This window comes from Chrysochloris asiatica, unplaced genomic scaffold (genome assembly GCF_000296735.1).
Source record: "Chrysochloris asiatica unplaced genomic scaffold, ChrAsi1.0 scaffold00261, whole genome shotgun sequence".
Taxonomy (NCBI): Eukaryota; Metazoa; Chordata; class Mammalia; order Afrosoricida; family Chrysochloridae; genus Chrysochloris; species Chrysochloris asiatica.
In genome coordinates, this window is record NW_006408779.1 from 1,661,859 (window position 1) to 1,679,479 (window position 17,621).

Consider the following 17,621-nt stretch of genomic DNA (forward strand, 5'->3'; position numbering starts at 1 on the left):
CTGGCAGAGGACAAGATGGAGCTGGGTTTCTGTTTTTTTTCCTTTTAAAATTAGAACTATGGCATTTTTTTTTTTAAAGCATTACCTAGATGAAAGTTATGGGAGGCAAGTAGGAGACAGACGTAGTAGGGTCTGTGTCTAGCATTGCTATGAACTGACTTGCTTCTGTAAGTACAGATTAGGGTGCTGTGGCTGGTTCACCTCTCATTAGCATGGTGTGAGGATGTTGTTTGCTTCCTTGTTGGTTGGGATAAAATGTGGATAAGGTACTTTACATTATAAAGTAGTCCTCTTAAACTGCTTGAAAAGAGTACTGAGTACTTGAAAGTCCTTTCAGGAGAGAATAGTTTTCCTTGTAATCCTGTGTTTACCTTAGTTTGGGAATAATTATTTTGAATTTAAAGGTGATAAAGAAGCATAAATTGGGGACCTCAGTACATGCAAAGGTAGGGTGTTACTTGAGTAACAGGTATCTTGTAGTTGATCAAAGTTGCTAGGAAGTAACCCCCCATACAAGGTAAAAGAAAGTTGAGATTCTATGAGAAACTAGGCTTATTTTTTACTTACTTGGTTTTTGTGGCTAGATGGTAATGAATATTTAAAGATAGTTGAAAAGTTTTAAATTTATGTCCAAAGATATATTTTAAGTCTGTTAAGCAAAAGAGAAGAGTAGACAGTATATTAGCATTGCAATTTTAATTCATTTTGGTTTATAAGTGGGACGTCCCTTCTATTCATTACAAAATAAAACTGAAGTGATTGCCACCATATGTGAGTACAGTGTGTGGTTTTTATGTGTACTGAGAGCCTGTGTCCTTTGTTCCCGTTAATCCCGCTCAGAAGGATGTGATTCCATTAGTAAGAGTTCAGTGAAGGCCCTGTGTGAAATGTTAATGGCAGAGTCAAGTGCTAACAGGAAGTCCTGGTATGGATTACACAGTCAATGTGAAGTGCAAGATTAGTGGTTGCAGCTCCTATACAAGGTCACTGTGGGTCAGAACCGACTTGACGGCACTCAACACCAACAAGTGCCTGTGATGCTAGGGTGGGAACAGGCGTTCGAAGCTCACACTGAGGCAAACTGTCAGCGGGTGCTTGTAACACCTGACACGGAAGTATGTGTAAGGACATCGGAAAATGGGACGCGTCTGTCAGGGTGGTAAGCATTGCCGTCCTACTCAGTACAGCATCTGTGAACTGCAGCTGTCTCTTAACTGTGGTTGTATTCGGACTCATAGTATAAACACCCCTCGGTATAACAGATGTTGAGAACAGTTTTCTGTTTCCTTGAGTTTTTCAAGCTGATCACCGTTGCTGGCATTTGGTGCGGTGTTAGCTCCGGTTCACTAACCTATCTGATTTCCCAGAATCATGTGTAAAATCACTGAGAACCTGCTGGAATGGTTCTGAGCCGTGAGGGCTGCTTATAGGTTTCCTCACTCACTCATCCTACACAGTGCTTCCCAGACTCAGCCCTTTCAGCTTTCCGTGGTTTGCTTTGTGATCAATAATTCCTTGACCCCAAAGTAGTAGCCCTGGGCCCGGGGCTGCAGCGGGGGAGGGCAGGTCAGGTAAGCTGCATGTCAGACAGACCCATGGCCTCACAGATGAAGGTGCTGCTGTGACTCTCTGCAGCTTTCCTTTTAGTCACATGACAGAGTTACCAGAGTCCAGATCTGTGCCTCAGCTTCACTGCCCGCCCTCTTCCACCACCGCCTGCACCCAATCATCACACAGGGGCTCCAACACCCAGGCCGTCTGCATCTCCTGGAGCCTCAGGACTGCAGCTCCAAGTTGAGGTGAGGGACAGTGTGGACACCCCCTAGAGGGACAAACACACAGCACTCCTAGGAGCATCTTCCTAGGGAAAAGCAAGAAAAACTCCAGGTGAGGTTTGGGTTTAGTGTTAAGAAAGGTTTAATCTCTAAGGTCTTAGCGACAGTGGTCAGGTGCTCTCACCCCACAGATTCGGTTGGGTTGGTAGTCACTTGGACCAGCTGATGAGGGCACTTCCCAAGGTAACCACATGATATGGTCCAAGAAGGGTGCCAGTCCTGGCTCTCTGCCCGTCCAGGTGTGCTGCTCTTCAGCTTTGGGCCAGTGGTGGATTTCCCCACGACTCTGACACATGTGTAACCTATCACCTGGCAGTCAGTGACATGCTAGGGTTGTCTATGCTCTCTCGTGCCACCAAGGCATCTGGTGGCGCTGGAGATTAAACACTGGGCCGCGTAACCACAGGGTCAACACTTGAAACCAACCAGTTTGTGCAGCCTGTTCCCATGAAGAAAGCCTGTGGAGCAGTTGTACTGCATCCTCCAAGGTCACGGAAACAGAACCCGCTTGGCAGCAGTGGGTATGTTTTTTGGTTTGTCCTGTCCACCTCCAGAGCACTTGATGTTTCCTGCCTTTTCTCCTGTGGTACGCTTCCTCCATGTTCCCTCACTGCACAACAGAAATCCAGGACATCATGGCACAAGCTAAACTGGATACCCTTGCACATGCTAGGCGCACATGCTCCTAGCCGTCGGCCCACCTCCAGCCATGTAGCAAGTGACTGCCAGCTCCCGTTCCTGCCCTCCGGAAGTGAAGTTTGCCCACACTCGGCTCAGAGCAGTTCCAGGTCTGCAGGGAGCACTCCTCTGCTCCACAGTGTCTCCCCAGGACCACCCAGCCTCAACAGCTCTCCAGGCTTGAGATCGGACTCTGACCAACTTCCCAGGGCCATGAACAGTCCAGCTGCTGGGTTCTAGAGACTTGTCCATCCTGGAATGCTGAGCTCATAGAGTTCAGGGCTCAGCCTTTATAGTCGGGGCAGAGGGAAGTGGGGGTGCCCCGTGTGGTAACCCTGCCTCCTCAGACCCACCCAGCCAGCGGCTCCGCAGAAGAAAGGCTTAGCAGACAGCCAAGAAAACTCGGGGGGCTTTTGAACAGCAAAAGGTAAATTTATTTAAAATTTTTTTTTTGTTTGCTTATTGGCCCAATTTGTTGAGGACTTTTTTAACTTTTTGTGAATTGGTTGAAGGTTTGGCAGCAGATCATTGGTTTTACATTCAACGAATCAGCATGCATTTTGTCTTCCCATTGATGGCAGTCCTCCCAGTGTAACATCACTGAGCCCACTTCCTTCCTGGGCTTCCTGGTATCACTCATTCCTCCTCATTCCCTAACTCTTCGGGACTTCGTCCTGAGGTAAATGCTGCCCTTTTGAGCTGAAATGGTTGGTTGGTTGGTTCTAAGGAGTGCATATCTCCCGAGTGGTATGATTGTTCACCTTACAGACCTGTCGTTTGGTAGAAAATTGAGCCCTGGGAGTGAGTTGATTCACAGACCTGAAGCGGGAGCAAGGGCCATAGTCTCAGGGTTCTTCCAGTCTCTGCCCTACCAGTAAGCTTAGCAGTTTGTTTGTTTTTAAATGATCAGTTTGAGTTTTGTTTCACATTTTTCTCATACTCTATCCCAGCTCCCCTCCTATTGTGGTCGTGGCTAGTGGTAGCAGGGTACCATCCAGTTCTTCTGGTTTCAGGGTCTTGGAGATAGATTCATGGGACTCATTGTGTCTCTGGGTTTGTGACTGTCTTCATTCTTCTCTCCTCTGGACAGAGACCAATAGTTATACCTTAGAATGTAGAACATTGTTGATGTGGACTGTTATCCCATGTGACCATGCTGTCCCCTGAGACTATGGTCCTGTGCTCCCCACCCCTAGATCCAGTAACTTGGTATCTCAAGGTATTTGGTAATGTCAGAGCTGTTTGGTAATGTCTGAGTTGGTTTCAGAATTTTTCTCCCCTGTATGCTCTACCAGGAGCCCTGGTGTGGGCACTCTATGGTTGGCACTGAACTGCCAGCAATTCAGAAATCCTACCTAGTGTCACTGTGAGTCAGAACTCAATGGCATGTAACCACACCACCACCACACACTCCACATTCATGGATATGTTTGCAGCAAAGGTAAATACACACATACAAAACAGTGTTCAACTTGGGGAATAAATGGGATAATGCTTTGTTGTATTTCTCATATGCCTCCTACCTTTTTCCATTTGAAGATTGTGTTCATTTTTAGAGTTAATCCCTGCGTTGGCCAGATTGAGGCCATTCTGTTAACGTAGTCTGCCCTCTAATTTTCCGGTTTCCTAGTATCGTAGCATCTTTAATTACTGAGATAAGTAACTTGGTCATGATGTGTTCTTCATGTTATCGATTGTCTGCAAGTTATCGATTGTCTGCAAGTATTTTGTTGAGAGTTTTTTATATCCATGATGGAGTGGATATATATGGATGTAGTAAGCATAAATTTAATATGTTTAGTTTTGTTTCACATTATACTTAGACTGATTTTAGGGAATACTGGATTTTTAATCTTTTGGAAGTTTTTTTTTTTGTGTGTGTGTGTGTGTAATGCTATTACAATCATTTCTACCTTGAAATTTGAATAGGATTGTCCTATAAAACAGTCTGGAGTGGGTGGAGTGTTCTTGTGGGAAAGTGTAACGATTGGTTCCTTAGGCTTTTTTTTAAATGAATCTGCTCTTATATTTCACACTTAGTTTTCCAATTTACTGGCAGAGTTGTTGCAATTAGACTATTCATGCCATAATTAGGAAATTTCATGTATAATGTTACTAATGTTTTGGGGGACCCGTCTCTTGAGCTTTATAGCTCTGTTTCGTCTTAGTTCACTTGTTCCCAGAGGGCTCTCTTCGGTCTTTGTTTTCTGTGGATTTTTCGCCAGCTCCCTTTTCTTCAGTCTACCCCTCATTCATCTTTGAAAACAGAAATGTTTAGAGTTACTGCAATTCAGTTTGATTTCTTGAGACACTACTTTTTGATAAGCATTTTTTTTTTATCATTTCTAAGTCTATGCCCAGTTTGTTTAACTTCCAGTTAGCATCCTGAGTTTAATTAACGTATTGTCAAGAATACAGATGAGCCCCAGATTTTGTTCCTGTTTTTAAATAGTGACCAACTTTAGTTAGGGTTTTGTGATGTATAATTGAGTGTAGTTAGTACTTCTGTTTGTAGTTTAAGCTGATGTCATGTGATTATTCAGATTCATATCCTTACTACTGTAGGATCTGTTCCTGATGTGTTTGTGTTGTAGACTGGTGAATTTCCGGATGGTGTCCATCTCTTCCTGTTTGGTTTGTCGTCTTAGCATTGACATTGCTGCCTTGTTTCCATTGCATCCTGTCAAGGACGCGGATGTACACCAAGAATCCCTGGGAAATGATGCGGCAGGTAAGAGCCCTCTGCAGAGACTGGGGTTCCTGAAGTTTAGCTGTGTGTGCTCAGGATTCAGCTACAGAGAGTTGGCCCAGTCTCGCGGCACATGGCCTCCCTACTCTTACTGTTCCAAGTCTTTGTCTCTGACCCAGGCCTCTCATGTCTTCTGCCAACCGCCAGGAAACTGTGCCCAGTGACATGAGTGAGTGAGAAAGAATACTTTGTTTCAGAAGCACAGATGGTAGATTGTGTCATCGTCAAGTATTTGTGGGTGTAAGCACCCAGTGCCAGAAGGGGGACCATGGACAAGCATAGGTGGGGGGTGGTCACTGTGGAACGTCGCCCATGCAACATTAGAGCCAGTGAGGAAAGGCGTTTGGAAATCATGGAATCAGAAGGCAAATGGCATTGCTTTTGTACTACACGGTCTGTGTTATGTGGGCTTCCCTTTAACAGTGAGGTTAACCCGCAGATGGAAAATTGCCGACACTTTGTCATTGGAACATTTCCTAACTTACCTCAGTTGTTGTTGTTGTTGTTATTATGCTCCGTGGAGTTGGTTCCGAATCATAGTGACCCTGTACATGGTTTCCGAGGCTGCAAATCTTTACAGGAACAGAAAGCCTCATCTTTCTCCCGCGGGACAGCTGGTAGTTTCGAACTGCTGACCTTGCAGCCCGATTCGTAACCACTACGCTACCAGAGCTCCTTAACTTACCTCAGTACAGGTGTGGAAAACAATCCAGTAAAGTACAAGATTGCTTTTGAAAGGTTGGTGGGAAAATGGAATTTTTTTCAAGAACTTTTTTAAGCTCACTTATACCATGTAGAGAAGGAGCTCCGGTAGCGTAGTGGTTACAAATTGGGCTGCGAGCCTTAAGGTCTGTAGTTAGAAACTACCAGCTGCCCCACGGGAGAAAGATGAGGCTTTCTGCTCCCATAAAGATTTACAGCCTCAGAAACCCTCTCCAGGGTCGCTATGGGTCAGAACCGACTCGACGACACATAACAACAACATACCATGTAGAGAGAGGAAAACAGACGAAGGATTGTGAGGAGGCTGATAAGAGACTGGAAATAGAAATGGAATGCCCAAGTATGAATTCAGGATTTTAGGAGCATGCCTTCAATGTAGGCACCTCAGTTTATTAAGGGGGTTTAAGCCCTCCCTTCGTGTTGGCATCCTTTGAATTGTAGATTAGCCAAAGGAAAAGCCAAGCAGATGCAGACTGGACACTGAACAACTGAGTAACTGTCATCCACAATGCGGGGTGTTGCCATTCTGTGAAGGGTGCCCGCAACGGGCTCAGCTTGATTTTACAAGTCCTGGGAAAGATAAGGGTACAGAGTTTTCCTTCAATAAAGTGGTAAAAAGGAATTTAAGAGTGCTGAAGACAAAGATGCAGAATAAAATATTTGCAGAATAAAATATTTGTATAAAATAACAATTTTATTTCTATAAAAGTTTACACTAACTGTACACATGCGCACACACACACAGTACTTAACCACACATGAAGTGATTCATTTTCTTTTAATCTAATACGTACCATTATATTACACTTTACAATATGTTTTTTGAAGACACAATGGGGAAAGCTTGGATCATTCATTTATAAACCTTCCATAAATTACAAAAGAAAGGCAGTCTGAAAATATGTATAAAGAGTAAAAACAATTTACAAGTGGACAAGAATTACAAAATACTAACCACCAAATACATCTGCCACCGATTGTGTACGTCTTTTGTTGAAATGCCAGTGAGGAGGGCTGGAAGGATTGTGAGTGTTTGGGGTGTGGCTGAGACATAATGTGGATTCAGATGTGTGTGTCTATGCTGACTAACTGTGGATGGTATTTTCACAGAGGGAAAGGAACAGACATCTCTATACCCCAGACTGTGACAGGGAAAGCAGTGCAGGGATCAGCGCTGTGGCAGGTTGGAAGACTGGTACCTGACCGGACAGGGTCATTCCTCTTAAGAATGAAGGTAAACACTGTCCTGCATGTGGCCTTTAACATGTGCAGCGTGATTATCAGATCCCTGTCAGTGAAGGGGGTGGGGAACCACTGAACATACAACACATACCAAGCGGACACCGCAGTGTTTATTAGACAGTACAAATCATTGTGCATTTATAAGGCAGGACATCCAGGATTGAACTAGGAATGTCAAGACCAGAGTACAGTGCAAGTTAGGCATTGTAGAGAAGGGAGAGACCATTCCTTTAAGGGCAGGTGACAAATGAACAAAGACAGAGTGACAAGTAGGGAGTGAGCTACAAAGAGCCATCCATCCACCCCGGTGGAGAGTAGTAAGACCCCACACCCTCCACCACAGTGGCTGAGGAGGAAGGAGCCTCCCGCTCCTCCTCGCTCTTGGAGTTGGTTTAAAGTGGATGGTAGGTGGGTGTGCAAAAGCGCATTTCTCTACTGGTGGTGGGGGAGAAGACTGTTTTTAGGAAGGACTTGAGTCATGAAAGCCCTAGTTTGGAATTAAAGAAAATCACATCGATTGGGGAGTTGTCCAGAGCACATGAATCATTTCACTGCACCCAGCTTTTTCAGCAGTTTCTTGCCTTTGGAAAGCAGCCCCTTTTTCTTTTTCGAGGGCATTTCCCTGCCTCTCCCAGGACTACCAGAACCCATAGATGACGTAGGTGACCCCGAATGGAGATGGGCTGTGGGGGATGGAGCGCTCCTTGCTGTACCTGACCCCTCAGGAGGAACCTAGTAGGTACAGTGTGACAGTTTATTGAGTGTGCGCACACCAACATCAATACGCTCGGTAACATTGCACTCTCCCAGCTCCCACCAGTAAAGATAAGGGGGGGGGGGGGGGGGGGTTCGTTTCTTCTTTCAAGTTTTAAAGTATGCCATGAGGAGCAAACCTCCCACCCAGACACAGCTCAAGAGGGAGGGTTTAGCATAAAAGGATTTTTTTTTTTTTTCAGGGGAGTGGGAGGCGGGGGCACTGCTTTGGCAAAAACCAGCCTAGGTATTAATTTACTTAGTAAACGAAGACTAAAAGTCGAGAAAAAAATACATATTCCAAATCAGGTTGGTAGTAAAGTTGGCCGAGTACCCTTCATTATTATTAAAAGCAAAATGTTCTTTGTAGGAATTTTGTTGTATTTGAGAATTTTACTTGGTTATCTAAAATCCTGATATGGTTGAATGCATTCCTGGATAAGTTAGTTCACTATAGAAAAATTACTGGAAATGGCACACTGGTTGAAAGAAAAAAAAAACTACAGTGAACCTTAATTGCAATCAAAGAAAGCTTAAAAGCCCTTAGTTGCTTGTTGTATGCCCAATTATTTTCCTCAGTACTCCACTGCATTACGTAACGGGCAGAGGGACCTGTAGGTATAGCCCCTCACTTCCTCTTGTGCCCTCACGACGTCAGAGTGCTCATTAATCAGCAGGCAAAAATAACAGCAGCCCAAGGGCTTCCAGCTTGCTTGGATTTATAATCAAGGTCTGAGTCTAATGGAAAACACCTAGTCAAGCATCCCAAAGTACACCTGAAGATACCATCTATTCCGTCTACTGCCAACATTTGAGCTGCATGTTTCACATAAAACTTGGTATTGCATTGGTACACCAGCAAGCCAGTCTTCACCATTGGTGCTGGGTGTCCAGGGTGGCTCACACCAGCGTCCGGAGGCCACTCGAGACCACCTGTTCTATTCACACTACTCATCTGCTTGATCTTAAAAGGTTTTGTCCCCCATACTCCCATTTAAGATAAAATTTCCTATAGTAAACATACTTGTCAGGGTTGTGCTTTTTCCAAGAGTGGCTAGCAATGCAATATGCAGCTTTAATTATGAGTAGACATTGGAACACTTCTTTATGTAAACAAACAATTAGCTTGTTAAGAAATATGTTCCCAATGTTGTCCTTTGTAATTTTCTTCATAGTAGGAAATGTTTAGTCAAAATGATTAGTTTCACTACAAATCCAGTTGCTTTACAACTGAGACCAGGCAAATACGCTAATGTTTTTATAGGTCCAATGATTTTTTTTGAGACATATTTCTTTGTTGTGTTTTTGTTTTGGAAGCCCCCCGTGAAGCCTTAAGTCTAGCGCACTGGCCCAGGTAAGGCAGCCTAAGGGGTATCTTTATAGGTGTCTTCAGTTGCTCACTTACGTGAAGGCTACAGTGCCTGATTAAGGTGTGAAATGAACACTCTTCTTCTGTTTCCAAGCAGATGAGCAAAGAAATAAAAATATAAATATAAAAATGTAACATAGAAAAAACTCGCTGGGATGAGACCCTACACATGAAGGCAGTCTGCGGGGTCGCTATGGGAGGCTGGAAGTTCCTTTGTGAGGAGACCACTTGAAAGGGTCATTTTGGTGGAAATCAGTAAACTTAAGATAAAGAATTTTCAATTTTGTTTTTTAGGCACAATCCCTAACAGAAGGGCAGAGAAAAAATCAGGGTATATGTTTCGGCCCAAGGTATAGAGACACAGATGCCAAGGTAAGTTGACCATTTGTGACAGGGTGTGACTGAAGTTAAAAAGGTCGAGAACATTTGCTTACCCTTTTTGCCTTTGATGAACGCATCTGCGTATCTTGAGAGTGGTGAGACGGCACGTCGGAAAGATAGACTTCGACATCATCAGGCACTTCTTCCAGGAAGTTTGAAGGGACCAGACCCTTGTGCCCATTTAGCGCCCCCTAAAGTTACAAGGAAGAGAGAGACCCAGGCCCCGTTGGTGTCATCAGTTCACAAGTGCTGGAGCTCTAGTTGGCTCAACGTACACTGTACAGCCCCTTGCCCTCTGGATACATCTGGGTTGGGGGTCAGCAGTCCCCACTTCTTAGAAGCACTGTAATTGACGGAACCTCGTTCTCCCTGAGGAGTTCTTACAAGGTCTCTTTCCAGACAACAGTGGCTCCCCCACCTCACCCTGTTTGTCTTCTGTTCCCCAAGGAGGATGGAAACAGAGTCAAAGGGACCAGCAGGGATTAACCTCTCTCCTAGGTGGTTTTTGGCTGCCTTCAGGATGAGGGGAGACTCTTGCTGCCATCTGTGTGTGTGTGTGGGAGGGGTGTTGCTAATTTCCTGTTTTCTTGTGAAAAATTACTCTGTGTAACCTACATAATAAATGTAGAAATTGTTAAAGTATATAGATGGCAGTGTAAGAAGAGGAATAAATCTGTTTATAGCTTTACATACTCTAGGGGGCTTCAGAAAGTTCATGGAAAAATTCCAGAAGCTTTTTGAAGCCCCCTTGTAGACTTCAATTTTCCGAGACGGATGCATGAATAATGGTAGTACCTGCTTTCCGTACTACATGTCACCAAGAAAAGGGAGATGGTTAGGCAAATTTATCAACAAGCCATAAAAAGTTTACACCAAAAGAACAGATAAGAAAAAAAGATACATCAAGAAATACCATTCCATACTTTTATGAAAAACTTACATAATAAAATCCATCTTCATCGATTTCACCGAAAACTGTAATAATATCTCCTGTACAGAATGTGAGTTCAGCCTATAGAAAGAAATGGAACACAGTGATGATATATCTGACTTTTCTTATCTGACTTTTCTTACTATTGGAAAATTTTTCAGTTAAGAAACAAAACCCCCTGAAGACAGGAGCTCGTTTGTACAGATCTGTACAGATCGTTAACCTTGAAAACCCCAGTGCCTCCTACAATCCTGGTGTGCTGCTATGGGTTAATGCGCTGGATGGAATGCAAGGTCGGTGTGGTTCAAGCTCACCAGCTGCTCCTTGAAAACTCTAGTGGGCCATTGTGAGTCGGAACCGACTCGACAACACTTAACAAGTGTCTTCCTAACAAGTGTCTCCTGTGTATCAGGTGGGGTCCTGGTATGTCACTCTACTCAAATGATTCAGGCACTGGCCAAGAGACGAGGACTACAGTGCTGAGAGCCTTGAGAAGGGACTTGTCCCCATACCTGTGAAGACCACCGTTCCCTAGAACATGGAACACAGAAGAAATCTAGTAGTAGGAAAGACACACAAAGGAGCATGTTTAGTTCTAAACATGACAGTGATGGCTTTAGACTTCATAGATAAGTCATGAGACATCATAGACAAGTCAGCTTTTCATTGGAAGCATGTGCTGGGTAACTGGAACCCATAATCTTTCTGAGCTCCCTCCATGTAGTAAATAAAGACACCCTAGTCTTCGATTTCTTGAAAGCACATAGTTTTCTTTTGTCATAATACCACAGACACTATGCTGTCCCAGGCTGTGTGAACAAGGAAAATCCATCCTTTCCTCAAGATGTGAGGTCCTGACTGCTTTTGTTCACTGAACATCTGCACTGGGCCTTTCTAAGTCTCCTAAGGAGGGCCCTAATGTACCCTCTCTTGAGCCTGTGTCCCACACTGTCCTCAGGTGGTATGGGGCCAGTCTGGGCCTCAGGACGAGGATCTGTCCTCTTCACATTGGCCTTCCTCCATTCTGGTAAACAGGCAGCTGCTTTGCTGTGGCTGGCTCACAGCAAAGGGGGAGAAAGAAGGCGACAGCCAAGTGGTTTGAGGGTCCAGTTGTGAGCAGCTCTGTCTGCCAAGGTGTAGGGCATGGTATGATGTCAAGAGGGAAAAGCTAGCTGTCCAGTACCTCAACATCAACGTTAGGCGAGCTTTCCCTTGGATCATAATCGTACAGAGCCACCATTCTTCGTGTAGGTGCCGAGTGCTGTCTGCCGCTCCTTCTATTTCTCTCTGTTTCAATTTACAAGGGGAAAAGAAAGTTGCTATCAATTGACTTGTCCTATGATGACCTCCCTGCCTTCATCCTCCATGGTGGTCACAGCTTAGGTTTCACCCTGCCCCCAAATTCATTTCTCTTGCCTGTCCTTTTATGGTAAGAAAGTGGTCTGTAAGTAGCCCCTTATTAAACCTGGAAAGGCTGTATGTAGTCTGCCCTCTGCTTGGTTCTGGCATGATTTACATTTCTTTCTATGACGCCATGGACTTAGCTTCCACTGATTTCTGATCTTTGTTTTTCTAACAATTTTAAAAACAGTTATAATGGAGAGAAGAACTTGGAGTCATCGAATGCCATTACACTTGTTAGGGTTTGTGTTTTGGCCTCAGATATGGTTGACATTGGTGACTATTTCAAGTGGAGTACAGTGCACGGCCACGTAGGCTCCAGGCCGACTCTAATGAGGGATGTGAACGTCAGTTAATGCTGCATGCATTTTGAATCTGTTATTTGATACATAAACATTTAGGACTCTGTCTTACTGAACTGGCCCTTTATGTCAAGGTGTAATCTTCCTTTTTGTCCTTGAAAATATTTCTGTCTCTAAAGTCTATTTAGTTATATTTAATACAACAACCAGGTTTTCTTTGAATGTTTGCATTGGTCTTTTTTTTCCCTATGCTTTTAACTTTCAAAATTTGCCTTCATATTATATTTTAGGTAGATGGCATGTTTTCCTTGCTAAGTGCTTGTCAAGTTGGTTCCGACTCATAGCGATCCTGTATAGGGTTGCTGAGGAGCAGTTGGTGAGTTTCAGTTACCAACCTTGCATTTCAAACTAACCTTGAGATCTGAGGTTTTCCTAGGCTCTCATACCAGGCATACAGTTTTTGTTGTTTTGTTTTAAGTGGTTGGTTGTTTAAATCACATAATTATATAGATGGCTGAATTAAGGTACAACTTATTTGTACATGTTTTTATCTGCTTGTTGCATTATTATTTGCTTTATTGGCCAGCTTATGGACCAAGTACTTTAAAGATTTTTTAATTACCACAGTTAGGTTCTTGGACCGTAAACCACAAAGTCAGAAGCTCAAACCCACCAGCCACTCCATGAGAGAAAAGAGAGAAAGGTGAGGCTTTCTGTTGCTGTAAAGATTTACAGCCTCGGAAACCCTGTACAGGGTTGCTATGAGTCGGAATTGACTTTAACGGCACACAATCACCACCACCATTAAGTTCTTATTTACACCTTTTTAATATACTTGTTAGTTGTTGGCATAGGGTTTAAAATGCCTTTCAATAATCACAAACACCTTCAAATACTATCAAAGCCCTTCATGTGTAGAGTAAGAACCTTAGTACTACAGTACTACACTCCCACCTGTTTTGTGAATGCCACACGTTTTTCCTGTGCAAGAAACATACACATATGCTATACACCTACAGTTCATTGCTATTATTATGTTTTTACCACCTACATACTTTTTATGGGTGTGGTTTTGAAGGATAAGCACTGGACCTTTTAACTACAGGGTCTCCTGACAGCACACCACACACTTTTTGTACATCTGATCACTCCTGGAGGAGTGGTCCCCAGGCAGCAGTGTAGCCTGCCAATTTGGGGCGGTATCCCCTGAGCACTGAGACCACAGCTGGGGAGGCAGGGGTGGAAATGGCAGCATCAGGAGCTGACTTCACACCCTTCCCAACACATTTGCTAACACTAAGGTATGGAGATAGCCAGGCAGCCCTGGGTGGCATGGAATCGGACACACACAGAGCAAACCAAGAGGGCTGGAGGAGTAACTAAAACCAAGCAGAAAAGCCTGACCATATACTTCCAAAAGAAACAGCTTATAAACCCCCTGGAGGGCAGTGCCACTCTACACACAAGGCTCACCAGGATCCTGCCTCAAATTAACACATTTTTTCAAGTAGGATCATCTTTGTTCCCTCGACTGGCAAAATTAGGTAACAGAATAAAATGACATTTTAAATGAATTGATAATAAAATACGGAAGCGAAACCCCCTGAAGACAGGAGCTTGTCCAGTAGAAGGAGGACGATAGCAGATGGGGGGTCAAGGGTTTCTGTCCTTTGTGAACAGCAGACAGGGGGATTCAAAAAGTCAGTGGGTAATTCAACTTTGATTCATGAACTTCTTGACCCTCCCTCGTATTCATATGAAGCCATTGCTACGTATGGACTTTTTATAATAAAAGCCAAACTTGCTATTTGATTTTGTGGTTAGCTGTTAAATTATAGGCAGCAATTTTGTCCTTGATTTAAAAGCAAATCTCATAGCTAACGGTTGTACATTAACCAACAATCAGATAACTGAGTGGAAACAGACAAATCGCTTGACATGGTCTCACTCGACATTAACTCAAGAAGAAATAATGGAGCTCAACCCCCCAACCCCCGCCCCCCCCCCTTAGAAGTGAAGTGATTGCATCAGTCCCAACAAAAGTCATGGACCAAGACATCACTAGGTTCTAAAGACATATACATTCCATGATGAGCCACAAAGTGAACAGTCTGACCCAACTCGACTATCTCAGGATAGGCCTAGTGATCTGCTGAAAGGTCACAGCCTTGAAACCCAAGTACAATAACCAGAAAAAAAAACTGTGGGTGAGAAGATTCACTGGGGAATTCTACCAGACATTTATAGAGAAAATGTAAGGGAAAACTTGTGATTCTGATAACTGCCAGACAGGGACACCACACGGGAGCGCCACAGACCTGTGTACCTAATGAACGTAAATGTGCCACACACACTGCCACAGCTGAATCCAAAGACAGAATGGAGAAGGCACATGGACCAAGTGAGCTTTAGCTCAGGGGCCATGGAGAGTTAAACATGAGAAAACTAACCAATGCACTACACCACACGAGCAGGGGAGAAGATCCACGTGGTCATCTCAACTGGTGTAGAAAAGGCACGAGACAGAACAACACCCTTTATGATGAGAAGCCACTCGGCTTAGGAACAAGAGAGAAATTCTTCAATATGGTAAAGGGCACTTGGGAAAAATGTATATCTGACATACTTGGGGAAGCACTGGACTGCAACCCACAAGATCAGAGGTTTGAGCCCACCAGCTGCTCTATCCAAAAATGAGTCTCAGAAACCGTATACCGGGTCACTGAGTTAAAACTGACTCGACGGCATGAAACAACCTTCTCAAGGCAATGCTGCTCTCATGACTGCTTTTCAACACTTTCTGGAAGTCCTTGCCAGGGGCATTACTAGTTTAATTATGAAGGGGGTTGGGGGTGCGGGATAAAGGGTTTCCAAACTGGGAAAGAGGAAACAAAGCTACCCCTTCTTGCAGATGACATGATTTCTTGCAGAAAAGCCTCAAAATTGTACAAGATGGCTACTGGAGCTAAAATGAATTCAGCAAAGCGGCAGAGTGTAAAGACAAACTAGGTTTCTTTCTATACAGCAGGAATGAGCAAACTGATGAGGAAATGACACAGTACATTTATAATAGCGCTTAAAAGAATAACTAGTGAATGCGGGGGGCGACCTGGTTGGCCAGCAGTATGGCAAGACCTGGGGACTCTTGGGCGCAGAGTCAGTGATATAGCCACAGAGGACAAGAGTGGAGAGTGAAGCGTCCAGCTGATAAGAAGAGAGGGCATATGCACAAGAACACCCACACTTGCAGATAAAACCCACTTTTCCTGGCTTCAATGACTGGATAATTAGAGCTCAACTAGAAGAAGAAAGAAGAGGAAGAAAAGTGGAATCTGATACAATTTGATGAACTTGACCTACACCTATGGATGCAGTAGTTCAAAAGAGGGAACAAATCATTCCCACCCCCTCCATACAGAGTAGACAGGGATGGGCAACTTGGGACTACCCAAAATGGAGGTAGGGCTACAAAGGCAAGAAGTGACTGGCTTACAAGCTTTCAAGAGGGAACCTAGATCCAGAGGGTGTGGAGGAAGGTAGAATCTCCACTGAGTAGTATCCAGTCTGTCTGGGCGGGGTTAATGAAAGGAGATGCAGCTAGGTCTCTCTTGATACAATCATGAATAACTGTTACCAGAACTGACTGTTAAGGATTGGAACTGTAAAGGTAGGTGTTTTGTAGCAAAAGGAGGGGAGTGATTGACTTTGCAGTCTAGGAGTGGAGGTCCCTCAGACCATCAAAGGAGAAGAGCAGAGAGTGGGACCCTACCCAGAGAAGCAGTGATGCCAGAGATGGAGGCAGAGACAATGACGTGGAGAGATGGAGTGGCTGGGGAATTTAGACCCAGAGAGGGAAGGGGGCTGTGTGCTGATGACCCGGGGGCAGGCTTGCAAGGTATACCCTTTGGTTGGTTGAGGATGCATGGAGGGGACTGTAACCATGGCAATGAAATAATATATAACAGGATGAGTGTAAAACTAATGTTCTCCCATGTAAACTTATCACATAATTCACAATAAAACATTAAAAAAAAAAAAAAGCCCACTCTTGCTCTTCTCCTTTGGAATTCACCTAAGAGAACCTGTCATTGCAAACTCCTTTGTCTCTTTGAAAAGTATGCAAATCTAAGTAAGAGTCCTTTCTCAAAGATCTGACAGCTGCCTTTTCGAAATGTAACTTTAGGTGAGCCTCTTCTACTTTCCCTTTTCCTAGAAGGAGATCATCATAACTTTAGACATACTGCCCTGTACTGAAAAATTAGCAATTTTATCTTAAACACCAGTGTAGCTATAAAGCTAGAAATCAACAAGAAGAAGACCAAAGCAACCAAGTCAAATACATGGAAACTAAAGAACACCCTGATGAAAAGTAACTAGATAAAAGAAGAAATTAAACGTGAATTCACAAAGTTCCTAGAAACCACCGAAAATGAAAACACAATATACCAAAAACTTTGGGAAACGGCGAAAGCAGTCCTGAGAGGACAATTTATTGCAATAAATGTGCACATCCAAAAAAAGAAAGAACCAAAATCAACACATTAATACAGCATCTTCAACAATTAGAAGCAGACCAACAGAGGGAACCTACAGTCACCAAAAGAAAGGAAATAATAAAGAGCAGAAATAAATGAGATGGAAAACCAAAAAACTATACAAAGAATCAATAGGACAAGAAGCTGGTTCTTTGAAAGGATTAATAAAATTGGCAAAACTAACTAAAGAAAAGATGGAGAAGACACAAGTAAATCGCATTAGAAACCACATAGGTGAAGTCACAACAGAACCAAACGAAATCAAAAGGATAATAACAGAATACTCTGAAGAGCTGTACTCCAACAAATTCGAAAACTTAGATGAGATGGATATATTTCTAGAAAAACAATGACCTACCTAAACTTACTCAGAATGAAGTAGAAAACTTGAACAAACCCATAACAAAAGAAATTGACCAGGTCATCAAAAAACTTCCAACCAACAAAAGCCCAGGCCCAGATGGCTTCACCAGTGAGTTCTACCAAACATTCAAAGAACTGTCACCAATTCTACTCAAATTATTCCAGGACATAGAAGAGGATAGAAAACTCCCTAATACTTTCTATGAAGCAAGCATAACCCTCATACCAAAACCAGGGAAGGAAATCACTAAAAGAAAACTATAGACCAATATCCCTCATGAACATAGACACAAAAATTCTCAACAAAATCCTAGCTAACAGAATCCAGCAGCACATCAAAAAAATAATACATCATGACC

General features: G+C 43.5%; 1 protein-coding gene across 1 annotated transcript in view; it reads right to left on the minus strand.

The window, feature by feature from the left end:
* Positions 1-9,405: 9,405 nt before the first annotated feature.
* Positions 9,406-17,621, minus strand: part of RIMBP2 (RIMS binding protein 2) — a 72,021-nt gene continuing 63,805 nt past the window's right edge. The window contains exons 15-18 of the mRNA XM_006874061.1: positions 11,845-11,948; positions 10,671-10,742; positions 9,784-9,921; positions 9,406-9,432 (exon numbers count right to left, since the gene is read on the minus strand). Coding sequence (XP_006874123.1) covers positions 9,406-9,432; positions 9,784-9,921; positions 10,671-10,742; positions 11,845-11,948 — 341 coding nt within the window. The remainder of the gene's footprint in view (positions 9,433-9,783; positions 9,922-10,670; positions 10,743-11,844; positions 11,949-17,621) is intronic.